Source organism: Protopterus annectens, chromosome 9.part0 (assembly GCF_019279795.1).
Source record: "Protopterus annectens isolate FY-2018-M chromosome 9.part0, PAN1.0, whole genome shotgun sequence".
In the NCBI taxonomy this organism is placed as follows: domain Eukaryota; kingdom Metazoa; phylum Chordata; order Ceratodontiformes; family Protopteridae; genus Protopterus; species Protopterus annectens.
In genome coordinates this window covers 1,836,050,339-1,836,076,810 of record NC_056743.1, presented here as the reverse complement: position 1 = coordinate 1,836,076,810, position 26,472 = coordinate 1,836,050,339, and the positions used below count along the sequence as shown (strand labels likewise).

Here is a 26,472-nt window from a genome sequence, read left to right as displayed (position 1 = left end):
GATGTGTGGGTGCTCTTATTCTTAATAAATAAACAATTGTACATTTTCCTATACCGTCCCTCAAAAGCAATCGAATGTAAAATAGTTTAGGTTTAGAAGATGTCATTGTATTTAGGTCTTCCTTAATATAAAGGCATTTTGCTTATGACTCATGCGTCTCCATTTTTAGTCTACGACAATAACAGCTTTGCTCTATCAAAGATACGTTTGGTCCCCTTTTGCAAATATAATATTCATATGAAAATGGAGTCTAAAGCTGTGCATGCAGATATCGCAAAACAGTGATATTTACATACTTCAGTTATTTTTACAGCTTTATAAGTCATTGTTTGACATTTTGTACTTACTAGTTATGTAAAGTCGGGTTCCTGATCCTTTTGCAGTGACAGTTACACCGTCTGATTTAAACTTTACACAGTAATACACTCCTGCATCTTCCAAGGTAATACCAGTGAATGTAATGGAATGGTCAGTGTCTCTTCTTGGTCCTTCATGTACAACCTGTCTCACTCGTGCATCTGAGTTATCATCTGAGAGCTGTGAGTAAAGGAGCTTCTTTAGATTGCTACCCTTGTACCATCGAACTGGTCCTACAGTTTCTTTTGACAAAGTACACTGGATTTTGACAGTACTTCCTTCTATACCAGTAACAGATGGGGTCTGGTATATCATCAGGTCAAAACCCCCTGGAATAAATAAAATAAAGGTTAAAAACTTCTAGATTATAAATGCAGTGTAGCAGGCTTCCAAAATCACAGTTATATATTTCACTTAATGTTTCAGTAGTCAGAGATTTCGACACTTGAAGATTTCAAAGTAAGAGAAGTGATAACTATGTTCAAAAAATAATTCCTGACTGTGATGATATCTAACTTGTTATTTCTACACAGGTTACCTTAGTAAATTAGTGCAGCAACTTATAAATAAATTATAACTAACCAACCCGAGTTTGATTCCCACCATCTCAACCACCTGTGTGAATTTAAGAATTTTGTATAACCTTATCAGATATTCCAAGTAAATGAAAAAATAACAGGTTTTGTTTAATGGGATTTTCATAGGAGTGGCTCGTGCTATTGGACTGCAGCCCTCCCAGATGTAAAATAAAATAAATAGAAATAAAACAATTAGCTGCGAGTCCCAGAACTCTGCGCATGCGTGTGGGAATCTGGACTGCTGTTTAACCAGTCCCAGAACTCTGCGCATGGGTGCTGGAATCCAGACTACTGTTTAACCAGTCCCAAAACTCTGCACATGCGTGCGAGAATCTGGACTGCTGTTTAACCAGTCCCAGAACTCTGTGCATGCATGTGGGAATCCAGACTGCTGTGAACCAGTCCGGATTATGAAGAGAAGGCATCAGATTACAAATGCCCAGATGTCTATGCGGTTACAACTGCATAGACTGGAAGAGGATCAGACTACAAGATCTGCAGGCATGTATGGATAGCTGCTGTCATGGGAGGAAGGGACTTTGTATTATTTCAAACAAAGCTGCTGCTGCAAGAAGATGGGACTTTGTAAAATGAAGCTGCTGCTGCAATTCTGAACTCAGGTAAATGTGTGTATAAAATGCCCCACTTAAATATACCTGGTAGCTAGAGAGAAACCTCAGGAAATATACCTGGTGGCTAGAGAGAGTAACTCAGGCTCAAACCCTGTACTTTGGATGTAGGTAGCAGGAGCCTGAATTCCCTACCCACCACCCCTTATGAAAGCTATTCAGATTTTTGCCTCATATTTTTGTTCTGTTCCTCATAAAATCTGTGGTTTTCTGAATTTTGAATTCACTAAGTAATGACAGGCATTTGAATTTCAGTCTTCATGTTCTTCAGAAAGTACATGGTAATACAAAACAATTTATTCTAGCAATTTTCTAAGTTTATATGATTAATATATAAAATTTGTCCCTATTTTTGGGCCTGTATTCCCCCATTATTGTCTTTGTCAAGGTTTTTTGTGCTAAGAGGTTGAGCGCTATGGTGAAAACTGAATTCACTAAATGATAACCATTTAAGTTTCATTCTTCCTGCCTTTCAAGAAACAGCTGATTTGGCATAGTGGTATGCTGCTCTGATTGCAGTGCACAGGATCCTGTGTTCAAGAATTGGCAGTGAAATGCATGGTGGTAATACAGCATTTTATTCTAGCAACTTTCCAATATTATACAAGCAATGTTTAAAATGTGTCCCTGGTTTTGGGCTTTACCCGCCCCCCCCCAGTACATTTTGGCTATTTCCAGATTTCTTGTGCTACAAAGTTGAGAGATACAGTTGAGTGTCAAGTGGATTTTATAAAGAGCTGAAAGCTTCACAGGAAGAGAAGTTCAGTGATGCTTATGCAGAGTTTGCTTGCATTGTTAATGGCATAATAAGTTGAATACTTGCTTTAGATGCAGAGGGCTGTGGGTTCTACTCCCATGGCATGCAGATGCATTGCTGTACTGTATTGTATTGTACTTTTAAGGGGAGTGGATGCTGCAGTCCTGAGAATGTCCTCTTTGGTGGCGATACCTAGTAACTATGAACCTGTTATCAGTTTGCCATCCATTCCCTATTGCAATATTACTAGCTTATCATTTTATTAATGTAACTAAGGCAATTTATTCCTCAAGGACAACAGGCACTTTATTTGTAGATGAAACAATGAAATATAAAGTTGTTTGCTAGCAGCAACCTCTTCATTAGTTACATATCTCTTTAATGTGGAATTATTTAGATTACTTTTACTTCTGCAGAGATTGTGCATATTTACTGATACTGGTGGTCTGTAGAAGTTTGAGTAGGCTTTTATGATAGAAATGTTCTGAACTGGGCAGTTTTGTCATTATTGGTGCATGAATTTTGTTTCATCGTTTACTGGAAAATTGTTCAAAACAATACATTTAAAATGCCCTCTAACAACTGTACTGTATTATACAAGGAGTATAATTTAATACAATAAGGAAGGTGTATCAAAGAACACACATATGTTTCATGTGCAGGGGGCCTATGATTTTAAAACAGCCCAAAGTTAATCTTTATCTGCCACTGGCAAGATGTATTTTCTTTGAATGTGGGTTTCAATGCTGTTTCAATGAATGTGAGTTTCAAGGGCAGAGAAGTTTTAATGCTAAGTCTATTTTCATTGTGAGACTGCATTGCTTTGTTTAGCAGATGTCTATTAGTGTTTGTGCTGTAAAATGTAAAATAAAACGTTTAAATGAAATCCAAATCATTGTAGAAGTAAATCAGTATGCATATTACAGTGTTTATGGGAAATGGGGTGAACTAGCCAAGTAATGGGATATTGGAATGGGTGCATGGGGGAGGCCCCATTTGACCATGATTTTGTGAGGGGGGAAGGTCATCAAACTCAAAGACAGCCCCGGCTGAACTATACCTTTCAACTGTCCAGAGTTTCACAGAATGAATAGATTTTTTTGCTTCTTATTTTTGGTTTGTTCCTCATACAATTTGTCATTTTCTGTCAAGTCCTTTAGGAATGAAGTCACTAAATAATGACAGACATTGAGTTTTAGATTTCATACCCTTCAGAAAAATGCATGCTAAAGCAAGACCTGTTATTCTATCAACTGCCAATGTTTATACAACAGCTATTTTTAGTACTGTTTGTATGTTCCCCCAATATATTTGGCTTTGTCCAGATTTCCTGCATTAAGAGCTTGAAAGGTACTTGCAAATAAATTGCTTTATAGAATTAGGTATATCCAAACCTTTCAATTGTCCCCTGATTTTGCCTCAGAATATTGCTCTCCCCCAATAATCCCGCCGTAAAATGGCAATTTTGGAAGAAAACGTGGAGGATTTATAATTAATAAATAATTGTAATGATCAGAGTTATAGATTACTTTTATTTCAGAAATGCATGTAGATTCTGTAATTTTTGTCAGCTGCTCAACTTAACAGTACTAATATTAAAAAAGTGTCCCTTCTTAGACAAGTTCCCAGCTGTGTTGTCTGGCTTGTTTGACTATTTTATATTTTTGCATCACATTTTTGTCTGTTTTTCAAAACAGTGTGTTTTTCTGGCAAATTAGTGGCAAATCATTAAAGACTTGTGTCTTTCGGCTTATGGGTCGCCACAGTGAAACTCCGGTCCGCTAATGTTTGGTAGTGGATTTTTACTTGCCGAGTTACCAGCCCTGACGCACAACCTTCAACGAAAGCACGCCCATTCACGCATGCCTCCACACAGAAGATGCTATAGCTGAGAATCGAACGCGAGAACATCTTGCTGTGAGGTGACGATGCTACCGCAGCACCACTACCGTGGGTGGCAAATCATTAAAGACTGAAGTTAGAAAATAATGACGGACATTTGAGTTTCAGATTTCATACCCTTCAGAAAATTCATACTAATGCAAGACCTACTATTCTATTATATTTTTAAGTTTATAAGATTAATACTTAAAAATTGTTCTTATTTTTGGGCCTTTGTCCCACTTCTATTTATGACTTTGTCCAGATTTCTTGCTCTGAGGTTGAGAGGTGTGAAACGTGTCAGGGCCATCACCATCAGCCAGAGACATTTCAAGTTGTGACATACTTCTTGTAACCCACTCCCCCATATAGTGATTCTGAATGTGTCCAAGCAAGGTAAGGAACAGTTATGTAGTGTAAGTGTGCAGAGCATCCCCCCATTCAAAGTAGACACAAGTACTACAGTGGCTTTTCATCGGCCATTAATTTTGCAGAATGTTCTTGTTTTCTGTCATATTTTTATACTATTGATTTATACTTCTTATTATTCAGGAAATGCATGTTGTTGCAGTGCCTGTTGCTCTGTGTTTAAGTAGCAATGCTTTAATGACCATCAGGTAAGCTTGTCTGAGATTGTAAGATGCAAGCAAGTTTTAATAAGCATACTGTTAAAAACTTACCAACATTGAAAGCCTTTTCATTGTTGCCATGCAGAGAATATTTACATAACTAGATAACATACAAGCCTTAGGTATTGAAATGCATATGACAGTATTTGTAATAAAGGACAGGATTCCAGTATTTTCAGAAGCTCATTGCATTTTTTGGAGACTTACAGTCATCTTTGCAGGCTGTACCCATAAAATAAACGGAATGCCAATTTGTCATGTATGGTCCATAACCTGTGCAGTAATCCTTTAAGCAATTTATCTTGAGCTTGTTTCTTGTTTGCTCTTCCTTTTTTAGTTTGATCATGTTTTCCCCATGAAACAAGTAGATAGTTGTTGTCAGGCAGCAGGTCTTTTTTGGATAAGAAACATTTTTACACGTGGGGGTGTGATGCCCATGCCCTGGCCCAGCAATCAAGGAGCCTCAATCCTCACCACTAACACCAGAGAGGGCGTCTCATATATGAGGAAAGGATAACAAATACACACAGTAAAGTGCAATTTCCCTTCAGAGCACACAGAGATCACAGTCAGTCCGGGGCTGGTCGCTCCCTTGCTCCACAGGTCCCCAATAAGACTCTCCACTGGCACAGCTATAGGGTCCAGATCTCAGCCAGCCTGGCAAGCTAAAATCTCTAGCACTCTCTCTGCCCAACCAGTGCTTCATGTCCCTGCTCAAGTAGCTGACACACACACACACACACACACACACACACACACACACACACACACACACACACACACACACACTTTGAAATAATAGGTTATAGAACCACACAGACACTTCTGACGAAGGCTGGCACAGATTCTTCAGCTGTGCCCTTTTTACCCAGACTATACGGTAGAAATCACTGCCACCACCCAGCTAATATTTATCAGCTACTCAAAGGCCCTTAAAATGGTGTCCAATTATTACTGTGCGATATTATTATCCAATTGGTAGTATAGCCCAGGGCTAAAGCTATAGGAGTGGCTTTGTACAATTTTACCAGAGGCATATAAGTAGTCTAAAGAACTTAAATTATCTCTACACAAACCCACCACAGTTGAAAGGTTTTAAAATATTTAATAATAAATAATTAAAACCACAAGACAATACTTTCTACAACACAGTGCTAGTAAAAAGAGTTCAGAGATCACATAGAAATACTTAAAATGAATCAGTAGTACAGTTTTGACATCACAGAAAAACACTTAATCTAAACGTTATAGTTTCTAGCTAATCTGAAAGAAAACACACTTCTAAGATAACTTACATAAGACAACAGGCAAAGTGCTAAGTTGGATAGTCAGACAAAAATGCTTAATAATGTCTGGTCCTCACTGTTTAAATTGAAACTGCAGTTCTGCTAAAACATTACATCATCTTTTTACACTTCCTGGTGTTCCCATGCTTACAGAAACTGCATTTACATTATTTTACAATTAGAGCAATAAAGGACATTTCACATGTAAATTCTGGTCATTAACTTTAGCCTTAAAACAATAGGGAGGAAGCCTTCATCTAGCCGGACTGGAGATGACTTGTAAAACATCAAAGGCAGTGATGAAATAATTTTAATTTCAAAGGACCAACAAGAAATGCTTGACTTACCTTTCTTTACAGCAGATGGCAATGTTGCCACATTGTTTTAAGTTCAACATGCATATTTACAAATTATAGAATTATTTGCACAATTTTATCTGGCTAGGCTGGCAGCCTTCACCCATCTCTACCAGTCTTCACCCCCCCCCCCACCGGAGAACTCAAGCTAGTTTTTCAAGTGACCCCTGAGAAACGTTGCTTGAGAGGGTTAGGTCTATCTGAGTGTACCTCACCCCATTCCCTGTCTTGAGAGCCCATCTGCATTGGCATTGCTACTCCCACTGTGGTGCAGCACTGACTTATCATATGCTTGCAACCCCAGGCTCCATCTTAGCAACTTGGCATTTTGCTGACTATCTCTGTTTAACCATGTTAGAGGGTTGTGATCTGTCATAACAGTGAATTTCCTTCCATACAGATAAGGCTGAAGTTTCTGCAATGCCTACACTATGGCTAGACATTCCTTTTCTACAGCTGCATAGCATTCCTCCCTGGGTTGGAGCCTATGACTGAGGTAAACCACTGGGTGCTCTTCCCCCTCTGAAGAAATCTGGCTAAGTACAGCCCCCACCCCATGGTTTGAAGCAACCACCTGCACCACAAATTCTTTGCTGTAATCTGGACTGGCTAACACAGGAGGTCCTCCCAAAGCTTATTTAAGCTTCTGGAATGCCTGATCACATGCTGGGGTCCACACTACCTTATCTGGTATGTTCTTTCTTGTCAGGTCTGTGAGGGGAGCAGCTATGGTACTATAACTGGGGATGAACTTTCTGTAGTACCCTGCTGTCCCTAAAAATGCCTTCACCTGCATTTTAGTAACAGGTGCAGGCCATGCCTGAAGGGCTTCCACTTTGGCAGGTTCTGGCCTTATCCTACCACTCCCCACTCTATGTCCTAGGTAGGAGACCTCCACCATACCCACCTAACATTTGCTCGGCTTAATGGTCAACCCTGCCCTCTGTAGTCTACCCAGCACCTCCCTGACATGCTGAAGTTGCTCTGGCCAGGAATGGCTGTAGATGACAATATCATCCAGGTAAGCAAGGGCAAACTCTCCTGCTAGGATGTGATCTACCAGCTTCTGGAAAGCCGCTGGGGCATTCTTCATCCCAAAGGGCATCTTTGTGAACTCATACAAGCCAAAAGAAGTCACAAAAGCTGCCTTCTCTCCAGCACTGGGAGCCAAGGGCAACTGCCAGTTATTCTTGGTAAGATCAGTGGTTGTAAGATGCTTATCCCCACCCAGCTGCTCTAGGGCCTCATCTGTCCAAGGCATGGGGTAAGCATCTGACTCTGTGTGACTATTTAATTTCCTGTAGTCCACACAGAACCTGGTGCTGCCATCCTTCTTTGGCACCAGCACCAATGGGGAGGCCCAGGGACTGTTGAACACTTGAATCAACCCTAGTTCCAACATCTTCTGTACCTCCTCCCTCAGAGTCTGTTTGACTCTCTCAGGCACCCTATAAGAGGCCTGCTAATAGGCCTTTGGGGTCCTGTATCCACCTGGTGCTGCACCAGCTGGGTGCACCCTGGTTTCTCAGTGAACATGTCCCAAAATTCCTGCAACATTGCTCAGATTTCTAGAACCTGGGAAGGATATAGCTGCTGGGACATTGCTACCCCTTCCACTGAGGTGTCAACCCGAGCCTCACTGAGGAGATCAGTCTCCAGATCTCCCTAAGACTCCTCTTGCAATCCACTACAAGTGCTCAGCACAAGGCCCTCCCAATCATGGTAAGGTTTCATCATGTTAACATGGTACAATTTTTTCCCCTGCCGTCTGCCTAGCAGTTCCATCATATAGTTAACATCACTTACCTTTCTTACCACCTTGTAGGGTCCCTCACAAGCTGCTTGCAGCTTGTAGTGTCTGACAGGAATGAGAACCATTACCTGCTGCCCCACAGCATGCACTCTAGCTCAAACATTGTTGTCATACCACAACTTTTTCTGATGTTGGGCTTCTGCCAGGTTCTCCTGGGCCAAGCCCATGAGTTCCCTGAGCCTTGTCCTGAGGTTTAGGATGTATGCCACAACAGACTCCTTGTGAGTCTCACACTCACCTTCCCACTCCTCTCTAATTAAATTTAGAGGTCCCCTCACCCTATGCCCATACAGCAACTCAAAGGGTGAAAAACCTGTGGATTCCTCGGGAACCTCTCTGTAAGCAAACAACAGATGGGGCAAATAGTTGTCCCACTCCCTCTTAAACTGATCTGCAAATGCCGGTAGCATGGACTTGATTGTAAAGTTTAACCTCTCAACAAGACCATTAGTCTGGGGATGGTAGGGGCTGGTCTTCATGTGCTTCACCCCACAGGACTTCCACAGACAAGCCAGCAGGTCTGACATAAAATTGGCACCTTGGTCAGTCAGTATTTCTTTTGGGAAACCTACCCTGAAGAAAATATCTAACAAAGCATTTGCCACCTTCTCTGCCTCAATGGAGGACAAAGCCACTACCTCAGGGTATCGTGCAGCATAATCCAATACCACTAGGATATACTTTTTCCCTGTGGAACTTGGGTTACTCAGAGGATCCACAATATCCATAGCTACCCTCTGAAATGGCTCCTCAATCACAGGCAAAGGCATCAAAGGAGCTCTCGCCTTGTCTCCTGCCTTGCCTACCTCTTGGCACTGCTCACAGGTCCTGCAGTACCCTGTTACATCTCTGGAAATTCCAGGCCAATAGAAGTTCTGCATAATATGCCACTTTGTACATTTTATGCCCATATGACCTGCAAAGGGAATATCATGGACTATGGCTAAAAGTGCCAGAGGGTAGGCTCTAGGCACTACTAACTGCTGTACTCTCTCACCTTCTAGCCCTCCCTCAGAGGTCCACTCTCTGTATAGTAGCCCTTTGTCCCCATATACAGATTCCCCCTTTCCTTGAGAATCAGGTGCCTCCCTAGCTACCTGCCTCAGGCCTTGCAATGTAGGGTCTGAGAGCTGAGACTGTCTCAACTCTCTCTCCTTGTAACCCTTCCCAGCTCCACTTCCACAGGAAGTCTGGCATCCTCTGACAATGGTGGCTCACTGTCAGCCTGGGTAGTACTACTCACCTCTATCTTTGCAGTCACTCTGTCCAAAGGACCATCAGTACCCCCAAGCAGCTGTGGCTCACCTTCAGTCTCACTGCTACAGTGTAGCTCACTCAGTGAAGTAACCACCTCACCAGTCCTGGCTGCAAGTATGCAGACTGTCTGGGTCTCCCCCAGGCTACCAGACCCACATGACTGTCTCCTAGCCTGACTGCGTGTAACTGCATAAGCACATGGTACTGCCTCATCCAAATCCTTTCATCTCAGGACATCTGCAGGATGGTAGTTTAGTACCTTGTTGTCTCAAGACAACCTACTATTGGATTTTCTCACTTACTGGCTCCCTCACCTTTGGTTCCCCACCTTGCCTCCATGGACAACTGTATGCCACATGGCCACACTGGTTGCATTCAAAACATTTAACCCTAGCTCCTGGACATGTACCTGGACTAGTGGCTTCCTCTGCTACTGGCAGATTCTGTTGTGGCAGTCTATATGCTGCCCACCATGGGTTCCTTTAGATCCATAAGCAGTACTGGGGGATTCCCTTCCTGTGCAGGGCTGCCCTGCTTGCCAGGTGAAGGTCTCCCTTCTTCCCCAACTCATCTGAAGTAGCACACTGTCTATCAGCTAACCAGATCCTTATGTCCTCAGGCAAAGTGTTAAGGGCTTGTTCCCTCACCAAAAGGTCTGCCAGCCCTTCAGAAGTGGTGACCTGACATCCACTCACCCAACTATGGAAATTAGTGCTCAGTTCAGCAACATATTCACACACACTTTCATCTGCCTTGCGTCTATGCTCATGAAACTTTTTCCTATACATTTCAGGTGTTAGCTTAAAACATTGTAAAAGACATTTTTTACAGCAGTATAATCAAAACAGTCAGCATCAGTCATTTTTGAAACAACAGTTACAGCTTTATCATGGAGTAAGGGGATCAAGAACCATACCCAGATCCCTTGGTCAACTTCATACTGTTTACATACCCTCTCAAACATATGAATGAAACTATCAAAATTATCCTCCTCTTTAAACTGCGGAAGAAATTTACTGAACTTTTGTGCTTCTGGGGTCCATTTACTCCCTTCCTCATTACCTCCTTGACTCTGGTAAAGAGTCAGCAACTCCTTCTCATGCTGCCTCTGTCTTTCCTTTTCTTCAGCTTCCAGATGGAACAGTTTCTCATTATCCTCAGCCTGTAGACTCCTCAGTCTCTCAGCTGCTTCTACTTTCAAATTCCTGGCCTCCAACTCAAGTCTCTTTAGCTCCAGCTGGATTTTTAAGTCCACTGCAGAAAGGTTGAGCTCCATTCTCAAAGGGAATTATATCTCCGCTGCCAGTCGGATTGTCCTCCTGGTTGCTGTTTTCTGAAGCAGCTGTAACCAAGGCTGCAATCAGGTTTGCCTTAGTCAGATTTCCATGCACCAGTCCCCTAGCCTGGCACATCTCCACCAGCTGGCTCCTTGTCAGCTGTCCATATGCCTCTGCTGACGTGCTGCCTGCTCACCCTGACTAACTAAGCTATCAAAGGAAATAAAACAATTGTGGTCTGAACTCTGAGTATTCACTGCATGGCTAATCTAGAGTTCAAAACACCTTCAAAGCTCACTGTACACAGGCAACAGGATTCACACTACCCACACCACTACAAGCCAGTTGGTATTTGCTAAGTAATTAATATGTGATGTGGATATCCCACCACTGCCAAACACAAATGTGAGGATATCCCAACCACTGTCACCAATTAATATGTGACGCCCATGCCCTGGCCCAGCAATCAAGGAGACTCAATCCTCACCACTAACACCAGAGACGGTATCTAATATATGAGATAAGGATACAAATACACACAGTAAAGTGCAATTTCCCATAAGAGCACATAGAGATCACAGTCAGTCCGGGGATGGTCACTCTCTTGCTCCCCATGTCCCCAATAAGACTCCCCACTGGCACAGCTATAGGGTCCAGATCTCAGCCAGCTGGGCAAGCTAAAATCTCCAGCACCCTCTCTGTCCAACCAGTGCTTCATGTCCCTGCCCAAGTAACTGACACACACAGACTTTGAGATAAGAGGTTATACAACCACACAGACACTCCTGAGGAAGGCTGGCACAGGTTCTCCAGCTGTGCCCCTTTTACCCAGACTATACAGTAGAAACACCCAGATAATATTTATCAGCTACTCAAAGGCCCTTAAAATGGTGTCCATTTATTATTGTGCAATATTATTATCCAATTGGTAGTATAGCCCAGGGCTAAAGCTATAGGAGTGGCTTTGTACAATTTTACCAGAGGCATACAAGTACTCTAAAGAGCTTAAAGTATCTCTACACAAACCCACCACAGTTGAAAGGTTTTCAAATATTTAATAATAAATAATTAAAACCACAAGACAATACTTTCTACTACACAGTGCTAGTAAAAAGAGTTCAGAGATCACACGGAAATACTTAAAATGAATCAGTAGTACAGTTTTGACATCACAGAAAAACACTTACCCCGGGATTCATGAAGCTCGGCGCAAGGACAGCGGTAGGATTGCACCGATAGTGTGGTGGGAAGATGGTGCAGTAGCGCCAAATGCATATTAATGAAGGCGTGCAGCCGCCACAGCCACGTGCACAGGAATGGAGCGCGAGTGCATAGGGCGTGTCGAAGTGCCGCACGGAGGTGTGGAAATGCCAGCTGTCAACGTGCAACCTAAAATGCTTGCATATAACAAGTTGCAAGATAGTAATCACATGTCAGTGTCCATGGATACTGAAACGTATGCAAAGCATGCAAGAAAGTTCCTGCAAACACAAAATGAAGAAGCAAACACAAATGCACGGTAGGGAATAACGGGTCCCTATCCCATGAACAAATGACATGGAAGACCGTGTGGCCGTAGTCCAATGCAGTGTAGATAGCTATACCTAGTGGAAGTGAAACGCATCATATGTTAGCGAGCCGCCAGTAGGTACGTCCAGCCCAATGGTCAGGACCACCAGCTGACCCATAATGTGAGGGAGGGTACACAGCTGGGCAGATGTGTCCATAACAAAATACATGATAAATGTACATATCTAGTGACTGAATGTCCGAATCATATCCCACAAGGCATGTAATAGTCACATACAAAAGGTATGTCCGTATTTCACATACCAAATGTGATAGGAAATAGAATAAGTGTGAAAACGAAACAGAAGGAGCATATAAACAGCTACAACAATAAGGAAACATGTAGGCTGAAAGGAACAGTATTATCCGTAGGCACGTGCTGTCCAGTACAGTCGGATATGTGTACGGAATATATCCCATCCTGGACATAGGAAAAGGTGGCATCCTGCCAATGAGTAGAACAGTCTGCCAAAATCCGCAAATCAGCAGTACAAGCCGAACCTGTCAGGATGTGTCACAGTTGAACGGGTAGTACCCGGGTATACCAACCATGTAATGAAAGTTAAGTATGGGCGTGTACCTATGTGTGTGAGGTATAGCATGTGGAAAGCAAACATGGCAGGGTAGTCCACACAACCATACAGGTACCTGACATATGTAGGGTATTCAATGTGTTACTCTAGCCGTGTCATGGGCCAACAACCAAAGCTGTGATGTATGGGGTGTGAGGAATATGTGTGTGTGGGGGGATGGGTAATGGTACAATCCTCCAAGGCGATACTGTGTCGTATGCAGAATCGGTGAACCGGAGGTGTATGAGGGAGCAGCAGGTGAAGCTGAAAGAAACACAAATACATGTCTAAACAGCTGCAATACAACCAGACAGGCCATACTGTATAACACAATCCCACAAACATATGAATATTGAAATGTGTGATAAAATGTATAGACATGTCACTGGCACATACCCACAGATTGGTCCTGATGGAACTGGCCATAACAAATGCAACACACCTGGATGCATAATGGACTACCCAGCATTCCCTCCACATCACACAACCCGCTCCCTTACCTGAACATCCGCCAAGTCCAGCCATACTTGGCCTACTGGTTTGGTGCAGCCACAGCTACACATAGTGACCACTACGCATATGTAGTAGGTAGTGTCACCCTAGGCAGTTGCAGGATTGCACACTATGTATCCCTTGCATGTAAAACCCCCAGCACATTTTCATAATGCCAGAAAAATGGTCGGTATTCATCTTGTTTTGGACCAGTCCAATTTTTGGGATATCCCTCATGGGATACGTAACCTGTATAAACATTAGAATGGAAGACACGAAGTCCAGTCCTGTAGATATCTGGACACAAGTTGGAATGTGCATTAGAGGTGCACGACACTGTCCAGCCCTAAATGGTCATGCATAACCTACTACCCAGGATCAAACACCTGCCCGTGACGCACATGTCCCGACACGAATAAGTGAGAGAATATATTGCACACATTTGCATAGTGGCACATGGTATAAGGGTGATGAAGGCACTGACATAAACAGGATACCCCTGATCCACTGTGTGAGGGACAATTAATGTGTGTGTAGGTGTGACCTGACCAACAATGGTACAATGCCAAATGTCTTGTGACCGTAGGAAATAACTATGCACCATACTGCATGTAACAGTTGCCTAAAGCAGTTACGTCAGGATAGAATAAATATAATTCATACAAGAAACAGGCAAACAACAAAAGTGCCAAAGGTATAAGGCTTACAGCTAGGAAACATATTACTGTTCTAAACCTGCAGTGACCGTGGCTATGTGTTGGCCCAAACAATCTGGTGTCCACAGTAGGGTTCTCATCTGTCCCACTTTGCGAGGGACAGTCCATCGTTGGACAGTTGTGTCCTGACAAAAGACATTTCAAATGGCAAATGTCCTGGGATTGTAGGACATAATTATGTCCCATATGTTATGTAATAGTAGCAGAAAATAATTATTGCAGTATTTACAATACCTAAATGTTACAAGAAACAGAATAAGCAAATAAACCGCTACAACAATAGGCTTTTATGTAGGCAAATAAGTAAAGTTCTATCCGTTGTACTAACCGTGGGTATGTGTCGACTTGTAAAACCTGGTGTGTTCTGAAAATGTCCCATCTTGGCCATTCAAAAAGGTGCCAACCCTAGTCACCAGAATACAGCACAACCCGTAGCTATGACAATGTCAATGATACCAATGGTCAGAGCATTCACACAATAACTGGCCAGACCCTTAAAAACTCACAAAGCCAGTGCCTTTTGGGGGAAAGGTGTTGAATGAGAATGACTACTTACAACAATGAAGAGTAATAGACGCATTTAACTGCAGACAATTAGTAGTATTATGAATCTGTGAACATGTTCCAAGTTAATAGTACTAATATGGTAGAAGTGTCCGTGATTGTCCCTGAGTTGTCATAGCCTTGTCCCCGTCACTGTAGACATGAGTCCCCGAGTATCAGAGAGGTCCGTACACAGAAGTACACCAACCAACTGTCCCAGCTGTTGACAAGACTATTGCATACCTGTAGTGATTTCATAACAGATGTCCAGAATAATATTCATTTGTATGTATAAATGAATGAAATAGTCAAATGGGAAGGGAAACCACCCCCCCAACCTGCATTATGAAGTGGAACCACTCCCTGCCCTAAATTATGTAGCATCGACCCAATAATGTGGTCAGAGGTACCCAAACACCTGCGTCCGTAAACACAGGTAGAATGTTAAACTCTGGACTAACTCTGTCCATGTGCTACATCTGATCTGATCAACAGCGAACCACATGACAGCAATGCATTAGACAGGAATGGAAAGGAAACTACATGTGCCACCTGCATCATGTAGTGTTGTTAATATCAAGGCACGTGTGTTATGTTGCGTCACACGGGTCAGACCATAGCAAGGGTAAGAGTAGGGCTGCTGACAGATACTCACCAGACCTACTGGTGACTGTATGTGTTGACAACCCAGTGTCTTGGCATAATATGTGGGCTGTGGACACTAAATAGGTCAGCAACAAAACAAACTGGACACATCCTGCAGCTAGCCACCCACAGATACCAACACATACGCTATAACTGCCAAACACACACCTGCCATGCCCTGGAATCGAGCATCTACCTGTCTAGTCTACCACACTACAGCATTATGCAGTAACAGAATGCGCTACCAAGTTCCAGCATCACCGCACTCCCACAGGCATACTTCTAGGTGGATGACATCATCCGCAACGGCAAAGATGCTGATAGGGAATGTATGTGATGTGAGCCGTCTAAAAGCATTACTCTGTCCCCAGGCAGCTGGAAACACACACACAGAGGCAGACACTTGGCAGGGCTGGGAGTTGAACATACACCTAACTACCTTATCACACTAAGGCATTACACAGTTACAGAACACGCTACCGAAATTACTGAACATGGCACTCCCAGAGGCATACTTCTAGGTGGGTGACATCATCCGCAAAGGCAAAGTCGCCGATAGGGAATGTATGTGGTGTGAGCAGTCTAAAAGCATTGTTGTGTCCCCAGGCAGCTGGAAACACACACACTTGGGAGGGCTGGGAGTCGAACATACACCTAACTACCTTATCACACTACAGCATTACGCAGTTACAGAATGCACTACCGAGATTATTGAACACAGCACTCTCAGAGGCATACTTCTAGATGGGTGACATAATCCGCAAAGGCAAAGTTGCTGATAGGGAATGTATGTGGTGTGAGCCATCTAAAAGCATTACTGTGTCCCCAGGCAGCTGGAAACACACACACACACACACACACACACTTGGCAGGGCTGGGAGTCAAACATACACCTAACTACCTTATCACACTACAGCATTACACAGTTACAGAACGCGCTACCAAGATTACTGCACACAGCACTCCCAGAGGCATACTTCTAAGTGGATGACATCATCCGCAAAGGCAAAGATGCTGATAGGGAATGTATGTGGTGTGAGGCATCTAAAAGCAGTACTGTGTCCCCAGGCAGCTGGAAACACACACACTTGGCAGGACTGGGAGTCGAACATACACCTAACTACCTTATCACACTACAGTATTACGCAGTTACAGAACGCGCTACCGAGATTACTGAACACAGCACTCCCTTAGGCATACTTCTAGGTGGATGACATCATCCGCAAAGGCAAGGATGCCGATAGGAACTGTATAGAGAGTGAGCAGTCTGAAAGCATATTACTGTCCCAAGGTAGACGTAGATAAACACACGGCAGTGGTGTGATCGGGGCAACTAAATATCTACGGAGCACTACAACAGCACTACATAGATACGGGACACACCACAGACAGTACACCCTTCAAGACAGTCAACCAGTGTGTTCAATGTAGGCATCCATCGTGACGTTGAAAATGGACATCTGTTGCCTGGATGACCACCATCGCTATACAGGATGTCAATGGCCATGCCCATACACAGAGGCACATCACCGACACAAGGTGTCACTGGGCATGCCCACATGCTTAGTATCACATGTCCATTTGGAATGTACTGTGTGTCCATCTACACAACGGCGTACTGGGCATGCTCAGACACTTAGCAGTTGCAAAGGGCCGTCTTGCATGCACACAGATTCTAAATATGGAAGGGCACAGTATGGTGTTACTGTCCCCATGTACATGAAGGCCACTCACCTGTAGTGACAAGTACACACTCAGGAGCCTTCACAAATGTCTCAGGTGGAGATCACAGAGGTACACACCACAGTCTACTATGTAGCCCTCAGACATCACCATGTCATTGGACCAGCAATACACAGCCATACATTACCAAAACACCGTGTGGCTCATGACCAGTGGACTGTACATAGGTCTACAGCAACTGTGCAGACTACACATGTACTGACAGGGTTCCATCATGTGATATGCATTGCAATGATACCACTGTACATAACCAGGTTGGCTCTACACATAACAGGGGCCCTGGGTCTTACACAGCTGTGACAGATAACTGTCACTGTACACCAAAGAACACACATGTTTGGATATGACATACATATAATTGCAGTGGATATGTGCATGGACCACACACACACAACACATATGTACATAGCATAGCATGTGCTAACCTCCATGCAGACACGTGGCTACAGCAATTACATGCACGCAAATGGAAGGTGAGTCCATGGCTGTTGATTGCTAACAGTACATGAGGTAGCAATGTTGACTGGGGACACATTCCCTCTGTACTAGTTACCCATGACACCCATCATATCATACAACAGTCCATGTGTTATGTATGTCATCACACATGTCCACCAATTGTAATGCATACAAACATGGCTACATTACAGACATGTAGGACCAACACACATGTACAATTTGTAGTGTGCATACAGCTACCATGCATGTGCAGTAGCTATGTATGTAACTCATCTGTGCCTAACTATAACATGCAGTTGCAATGCAGCCCCGTCATTGACACCTGTATATGGTGAAATACTAACAGTATGGTAGGATGTACATCAGGTATGGATGGATGTGGGTACATAAAGTGGTGATCCACCTGTGCAGATGGATGTTTGCCGGGGACGGCTCACAGGTGTGTCACACGCCATCCTACCATTACATGTGCAAACAGTACGCAATGTTACTGTTGCTTGATAGTGAAGACATAAAACCTACACAGCGGTCAGGTGTTACTGACTGTAAGTCACTTGACACCTGTAACACTTACATCTTCCCGTGTGCATATAGCAGCACAATTGCTGGAGGTAGCGTTGGTACACTTAATGCGGCCACTACTGCTGCATGTCTGTCAGACATATCATCATATAGCAGGTGTATCATTCACAGTACTGCCATGTGTGTTTGCTTGTGTGACCATATATGCTACATATGGTGGGGAATACATCCCAATTGTTACACACCCCTGTACACTGTTGTAGAGATCTGTGCATACTGCAGTGTGGAAAGCATGACATAGGCAGGGGTGGTGTGTGTATCACACACATATCAGCTATCCGTATGTGAATGACATTTGTGGTCTCCACAGTGTGTGTGTGTGTGTGTGTGTGTGTGTGTGTGTGTATGTATGTATGGCTGTCTGGTGCATGGAGTGAGGGTGTATGCTACCATACAGAACACACAGGATCCCTAACCCCTCATGGTGATGCAGTCTACTACCCTGTTGATGCCATCGGTTTCAGCCGTACTGGCTACCTGTACATGTTCTTCCTCTGTGTCACGTCGTGTGGGTGCACAGTACTGTGAGGGTGATTACCACATAGGCAGGGGTCCTCACCTCAACACTATGGAGTGTGCGTTATAGTGTTGTTGACCCCATGAGTGTGGGCATGTTCCTGTAATGTGACAGGGTATTACTGCTACACAGTGAGGCCTCATGCTATCAAGTGGCCTCTCACATTGTCATCGGCCGGACCGCTGTGTACAGCCCCTGCACCATATCAACATACCTGTGATGTGACCTGGTATGGATGTCAGGTCTCTAGCCACTGTAGCCTATTAAACAGCCCACATGCTTCTGGATCAGTATATGTGTGGACATCTGTGGTATGTTAGCCTTTCCAACAGTCAGGTTAAGGCTACGTATAGCATGCTGATATTGCCATACGTGCCTGTGAGTACTCCACAGTTACACATGGGAGACTGCAAACACTGCTACCTGTAGGCACATGCAAGTAGACCATAAGGAGGGAACCAGGGCATCATTACCAACATGCTGTTACTGTTGTTACCGAGACACATACTGTGAACATATAACAATGCATGCTAAACCTGTACTACATGGTATGTCTGGTGTGTGTCAACAGTACACAACTAATGTAATATACACTTCTCTCACTATTCTTACACAATTAATGTAATATACACTTCTCTCACTATTCTGTTCACCCTGTGCATCAGACCATTTGAGCATGTCCCTGCACCAATGGTGTGGATGACAGGGATGCGGCACAGGCTTCATCATATGCACAGGGTGATAATGTTTGCCAGGGGCATAGGCTGCACCAATGGATGACATCATGTGTGTGGGTAAGGGCCGGTGATCTGATTGGACATGTCTGTTCAGTATGCATGTGGGTGTTGTGGTGCCCTACAGATGTGTTTGCTGTGTGCGTGCATGTGTGCATACAGTTCTGCCTTTTGTGAGGCCTACACAGGGGTATTATTGACAGCTCCAGATTGTACAGACCAGGATGTACAGCTCACTGTGTCTGGCCACGGCCATGTGACCTGTGCCTGCCAGGGGTTGCACGGGCACTACCAGGCAGAGGTACAGATGCGCTACTGTCCAACGACACGTGTCCACTGGAACTGTGTCCCTGATGGGAATGTCCAGGGGCACATCCACATGGCCTGCTGTGTCCTGGTGTGGACAGCGCAGCACCAGCAGCACTGCTACTGCTACTGGCACTATGGGAGCAGCCATGTGAGGTGGCATGCTCATGTTGACCTGCACTAGGTGGTGTAGCTGGCCTACGTCCACGTGGCCTACGCCTCACTCCTACCAGATGTTCCAGCACAGGCAGCTCACACTCACGGATTGCCATGCCACGGGCAAGGATTCCGACCATGTCACCCAATCGCCTGTCCAGAACATCAGCAATCTGCTGTTGAGCATTTGCCAATGCCTGGATGTTGTCGTTTAGAATATGGATAGCAGCCCTCTGCAGCCTCTGCCCTTCTCTGTTCTGCTATTCAGCACGTGCCTGTGCCACCATTACAGTCTGGAACATGTATCTGGTGATACCAGCTGCTGCGCTCTGTCCTGCAGGTGCATGTCTGCCAGAGGTCCTCCTCCAAGCAGCACCGGCCACATGCCTGTGTGGCACATCTGCAGTCATTACACTGACACCATGGTGTGGAGACACACCATCTGTAGCCACCACACATTCCTGTTCCACGCTAACAGACGCTGACTGTCCTTCCTCTATGGCCACTGGTGATATGGTATGTATTGGCAGCAGAACTGTGTGCGGGGAAGAGGGGGACATAGCTAGGATGGTAACCATTGGCACAGATTCAGCCCCTGACAACCCTGCCTCTACCTCATGCATATGTTCATCACTGCTAGTATCTGTGGGGACACTAACATCAGATGGACCGCAGGAGGGTAACCCACCTACATCACCTGTGAATGCAAAGAAAGACTCTAAATTACAATAGACACACGCAGAGACACACACACAGACACACACACAGACACACCATGCATGTGATTTGACAGACGGCATGCATGTGATACAGCAGACGGCATGCAGCTCAGACATTAATAGTGTTAGTTAGCATACCTCCCTGGGGTGCACACTACAGCAAGCAGGTGTCATATCAGTAGCCATGCAGTTCACACAAGCATGGTAGTAAGCATGCATTCCCGTGATACACCATGTGGACCAGAACAGGTTAACAGTACACATGGCTGATGTGACCTTGACATGTAATCTGCTGATGTGTGCATTAACATGCATACATGTCTGACACAATGGTGTCCTGACACATGTACAGTGTCGTAATGGGCATCACATTGCAGTGTTGTCTGTATGCCCTACAGATAGAATGCATGTTTAGCAAATGTGCATGAGCATGGAAGGGTAGTGTGAGCCGTCTACATTGCTATACAGTTTGAAGTACAGACACTGTGCCATTGCATGGCATCATGAGGCGTCTATATTGCTATACAGTGCATAATATGCACACATTGCATAGCCATAACTGCATGCATACCCATGACATAACTGTGGATTGTGACCCACAATGCTGAGGTGCATACACACCAAACCATGCTGTGTCATGTGACAGGTCACTGGAAGACCTACAGATGACACCCCTGCACAACTACTACAGAGTCTTAGCTCCCTGGCAACCATGTCCACACATGGCAGACTTGTCAATTCACCATGTCCCACATGATATTGATGTACCACACACGCAAGGTGCACAGCTAATGGTGATGTTCTACAGGAGCAAGGGAAATGTACAGTATCTGTGGCCTGATGTGGTGTCAATGTCTGCAGAAGCTGTACAGGTAGCTACTGTCATGCTGTGACACAGTCGTGATGTTCAACACATCTTATATGGTAGACTTAAGTGACACCTCCACTAGTTGTGCACAGGCTTTTAGGATGTCCAGTGTACCACATCAGCTGTATAATCAGTCAACTAAGGCTATAATTGGACCATGTGTGGACAATGTGCAACAGGGTGTATACACATCACATCTACTGTGTGGCTACATGTCTCTGGCCATCCCCATGGCCATGTGTGAACATGTGTTGGCCAAATGTTTGTGATGGCCATCTATCTCACATGTCTGTGTTGTCCCATGTGACATACACCCATAGATGTCAGATATGTCACCATCCACAGGGCTATGCAGACAATGGGTTGTATGTTTGGTATGTGGGGTATGTGTTATGGGATAGTGTGACAATATTGCAGCCAGAACACTACGTGTCTGGGACATATCAGATGGCACATCACAATGTGTGCACCCATTGCAGAGGCATATAACACAATGGTGACTCCTGTGGGCTGCCCATATCCCAGCTCACTGTGTGGTACTGTTTGCGTACCACATGTGTTGTTCCAATGTATAGTACATATGCCTACATTGTACAACACCTCCACCGTTGTATGCACAGCTGTCCACACATGTAACAATGACAGATACTGTGGTTTCATGCCAGTGTATCATTTCATTTGTATATATTGCACATGGGTAGCCAGTGTGAATGATGGGTGATGCGACCTGTATATCGTGACTGGACCGAACATCAAGTGTACAAGTGTTAACTGGCCACATGGCAAATAGATCTATGCTTTAACATGCCTGATACTGATGACAGTCTCACCTGCAATGGACTGATGTCTGTACGGCACGCCAGAGGTACCTGTATAGAGGTGACACAGCAGTTTGAACATTATCCATGACTGTATGACAGCCACAGGGTGCACTGTGCATGTTAACACATTCACCTGTACAATAGCATATAGTATGCACATGTGTGCATACACAGGGTAGCATACTGTAGTATGCAGCATGTGTGTCAACATACCTTGTATATGATGTTACATTACATAATGTACAGTGACACATGCAACTAAATGGGATATAATAGTCATATGTGCAGTACTGATTTACCAGGCAACTTCAGGCTCATTGGTTGGGAGACACCCACTCCATGATGGCAGCTAGTGTTTGTGGATGCTGTTCTGAGGGTGTCCCCAGACTGGCCAGTAGCTCCTCGGTGTGTGTGAGTGGGGGCTGGGTTGGTGGCCCACCACCTGTTCCACCTTGTTCCCTGGCGATTGCAGTGGCATGCTGTTTTGCATGTCGTATCAAGTCCGTGCAGTGTCTGCGCACCTGCTGGTAGGTGCGGTTATGGCCACCCACATCATTCACGCTCCTGCAAAGATCCTGCCACAGGTCATCATGCTGCTGGGTATGCTGTGGCACATGGCTGAACAACACCTCATAGTTCTCATGGAGGTATGGGATGAGGACATCATCCTCCTGGCAGCTGTACGCTGGCAGGCGTGAACGAGGTATTATCTGTAAGACATAATGATGGTGACAGGTCACAGTATCAGAGATGTACAGAGATACTGCTGCACATACATTTCTAGTAAATCTAGTACATCTGCACAGTTATCTTTGCAAATCATCATGACACTGACACGACTGACATGTTTGTGTCACACACATGTAACACCCATTATGCATTGGATATCATCACCATATATGTGTGTCACCTCATTACATTGTTCATACTCCATGTGAATGCTGTCTTGATGTGGGCATGTCTGTTTGCCTGCACTGGTGTCCTTACCTATCAGCACATGGCAGGATGTGTCCACAGTAATGCTGTTGACCTTGATGCTGTGTATATGTCACCTATCAACACATACACTGCCTTAATGGACTTGAGCAGTGACAATGCACACATATGCATGGAAACCTTTACATGCATGTGTTTTGCCACATACATCGACACGGCACTGTATAGCTGTTCAACATCCTGCCATGGATTGCCTGTGTTGCACATGTGATAAACATGGGACAATGGCTAGTCGGATGTCATTCGCAGGGATGGTTATCAACTATAGCATGTACGGGCAAGGTTTCCTAGCTGTACCCGACAGCCATTTTGCCACCGCGAGGTGCATCAGTGCCACATTACTGATCCAGACAGTTGATGATACATCTACCATGTGGTCATCACACCATGTATGACAGAGATGACATGTGCAGCTTTGATGGACAGGGTTGCATGGTATGGCGGGAGTATGTCAGATATATGGCACAGGGATCTGTCCAGCATGTGGCGATCCTAGTAGTAGGACGGTGGCTGTCCATGACGTATGTCTTTCAGATCAGGATATGTACATGTAGCGTGTCCAACATCATAGTGTAGCACATACCTTTATGCAAGGTAGCCAGCATGCTGCATAGTGGATGTGAGGATTGCGAAGGCTGGTATCTCCCATCCACGCATGGCCAATGCCCCTTAAAGGTGATATGTGATCCAATATTGGTCACCCGAGTGCTGAGTATGCCTGTCCAATGATCTCCATGCTCATGGATGGCACCCTGTCATGACATGGGTGCCTCGTATGACTACCTAAGAGGCCTGGAGACATCACCAACTCAGGGAGGTGAACTGCACAGCACCATCCCTTACACAGTGTCCATAATGTTGACTGCATCCTAGGTGGTAGTTAATGGGTACAGGGATATTCACCTAGCAGTGACAATGCTGATATCATCTGTCAGAATGTGCACATATGTCACACACCTCACCCACAAAGCCCATTCTGTATGTTGTTCACAACACTGAGACAGCTATTGCTCATAGGTCATGGCCATTCACATCCTTACATACACAGATGCCTCGCATTTGTCTGTGTGGTATGGGCTACAATGAGGGGGGAGTACAACACATTAACCCTGTTTTACTGTAGCTGGCACTGGTGTGATATGCACATGTCACTCTGGCACCTTTTGTAGTGTTGATTCTGTCAACAGGCCACTGGTAGAACACTCCTATGACATACGAAGGTACATGTAGTCAAACATCCGTACTGTCATCTACATCTGTACTGCTAACATCTACATTGATAATGGTTCATGGACTTGCAGACCATACTCAGTAGGGTAATAGTGCGGTGCCACCAATTATGACTGTCATCACCACTTGTGGGTTGATATTATCCAACACCCTATCTGTATTGTATTTTCATGCTCAGCACTTGTTCAGAACTTGAGCACTTCATGAGCTACTGATTAATATAGCACCCATTCTACACCATTTCTCACAAGTACACTGTCTGTCCTTACATTTCCAGCTTGCTTACAGTACAACAGCTGTTGTACACACGTAACTCACATATCTTGTGAGACATGGTTGTATATACAGGCATGTCCAACTGTCATGTACCAGTGCTATTGCCTGTCTATATGATGAATATGGCATACATGTGGCAATAGAGCAATTGTCTCATGTACACAGTCAATGCTCACCGCCCAACATATGACACTACAGCCTGTGGGAGATGCACATATGCAGCCATGCTGCGGGTAATGCTGTCACCAACCCTGACTGAACCTGACAATCATGTGGGGATGTGTAACATTTGCAACACACCCCACTCATCACATAGTCTCACAAGATCTCCACCACCACAGGCCACACATACAAGTACAACTTGTGCAGTACCTCTCCATACTCTGTGTAGGCACCAAAGGCAGCCCCCATCACCAAACACAACAACAATAACTTAAAGCCCAAAGTCTCATGTGTGCCCATCACATACAGCCAATAGGGTGTTATAACATACACAACACACCAGTCATAGGTGACTCTGTAGGCGGTCACACTGATGTCCCACTCAGCAGGCTACACAAGGCGATAGTCGCTTACATCTTGCTGTCGGGTAACTGGTTCTGAAACATAACCTATTCACCCATGCCACACCTCACCAGGTACAATTTGACTGTCATTCTCCATGTTAGTGTGACTGCCCTGAGATGCAACTTCACAGACTATGTGTGCAGGGACATGTAATAGCTCACTGGTCTTGTAGCCCTGAAGGTATGGGCCAAGCCCTGGGGAGTATTATGCATTCATCCGGATCTGATACCACTGTACAACGACTGACTGTGTCACTTCAACAGTTGCCTATGCTTCTGCTGTCATTCCACAGGCATCTGGTATCTGTCCGCTTTGACTGACATGGTCAACAAAACACGATGCTTTGGCACAGATGACCTGCACCTGTCAGCCCTGGGTGTACAGATAACATGTAAGGCTCTTGCTGCTTCTATACTGCCTGTCTTGCACAGTTTCCAGTAACATTCACCACCGGAATGGGAACAGGCAAGCAAAACATGGGGTCATGTGATGCAATGCTCGACATCTTCATCTCTGACGCACGCAGGCAAGACACTCCTTATAATATACCACTTCAATATCTCTGCAGTGACTGGGACCTGCCTCTAGGCTCTGCAGAGCACACCTGCAATGACAGGTTATACACAGACCACACCTTTCAGTCATGTAACCTGGACCGGCACACCCATGGCTGAGGTGTTCCCATATTCCACTATGTTGTACACGCATCCTGGCTAGTTACTTAGCACAATGCATCAGAGGTGCTCCACGTGCAACTAACTGTGGCCAGAACTGCTATACACATTGTAACATGCTACAGATTCAACAACATACCCCACAGTTACCAGACCTCATTTCTTGGTGTACTGGACAGTAGGGTTCAGACAGATACTACTGATGTGAGACTGACACTACCCCACACTTAACTGGGATAGCCACTCATGTACCGACACATTAGGCCAATGCTGTCCGGGATTCATAACCTCCACTCGGCTGGATCAACCCATACACACCACCTCCAAGACCAACAATATCCTAGACATGGACACTACCAACATGTGACTGGTGTTCCACACCTGGGGTTATCCCCTCGTTGGTAGATTCCGAGCATATGCTAATCACCCTTGTTATCCACATCCCGGCACCACACCCTTCACGGCAT

At 44.7% G+C, this 26,472-nt stretch overlaps 1 protein-coding gene across 2 annotated transcripts in view; it reads right to left on the bottom strand.

The window, feature by feature from the left end:
* Positions 1-26,472, bottom strand: part of LOC122812287 (basement membrane-specific heparan sulfate proteoglycan core protein-like) — a 422,530-nt gene that overhangs the window by 47,992 nt on the left and 348,066 nt on the right. For both annotated transcript variants that reach the window (XM_044084688.1, XM_044084689.1), the window contains one exon: positions 348-686. In XM_044084688.1, coding sequence (XP_043940623.1) covers positions 348-686 — 339 coding nt within the window. The remainder of the gene's footprint in view (positions 1-347; positions 687-26,472) is intronic.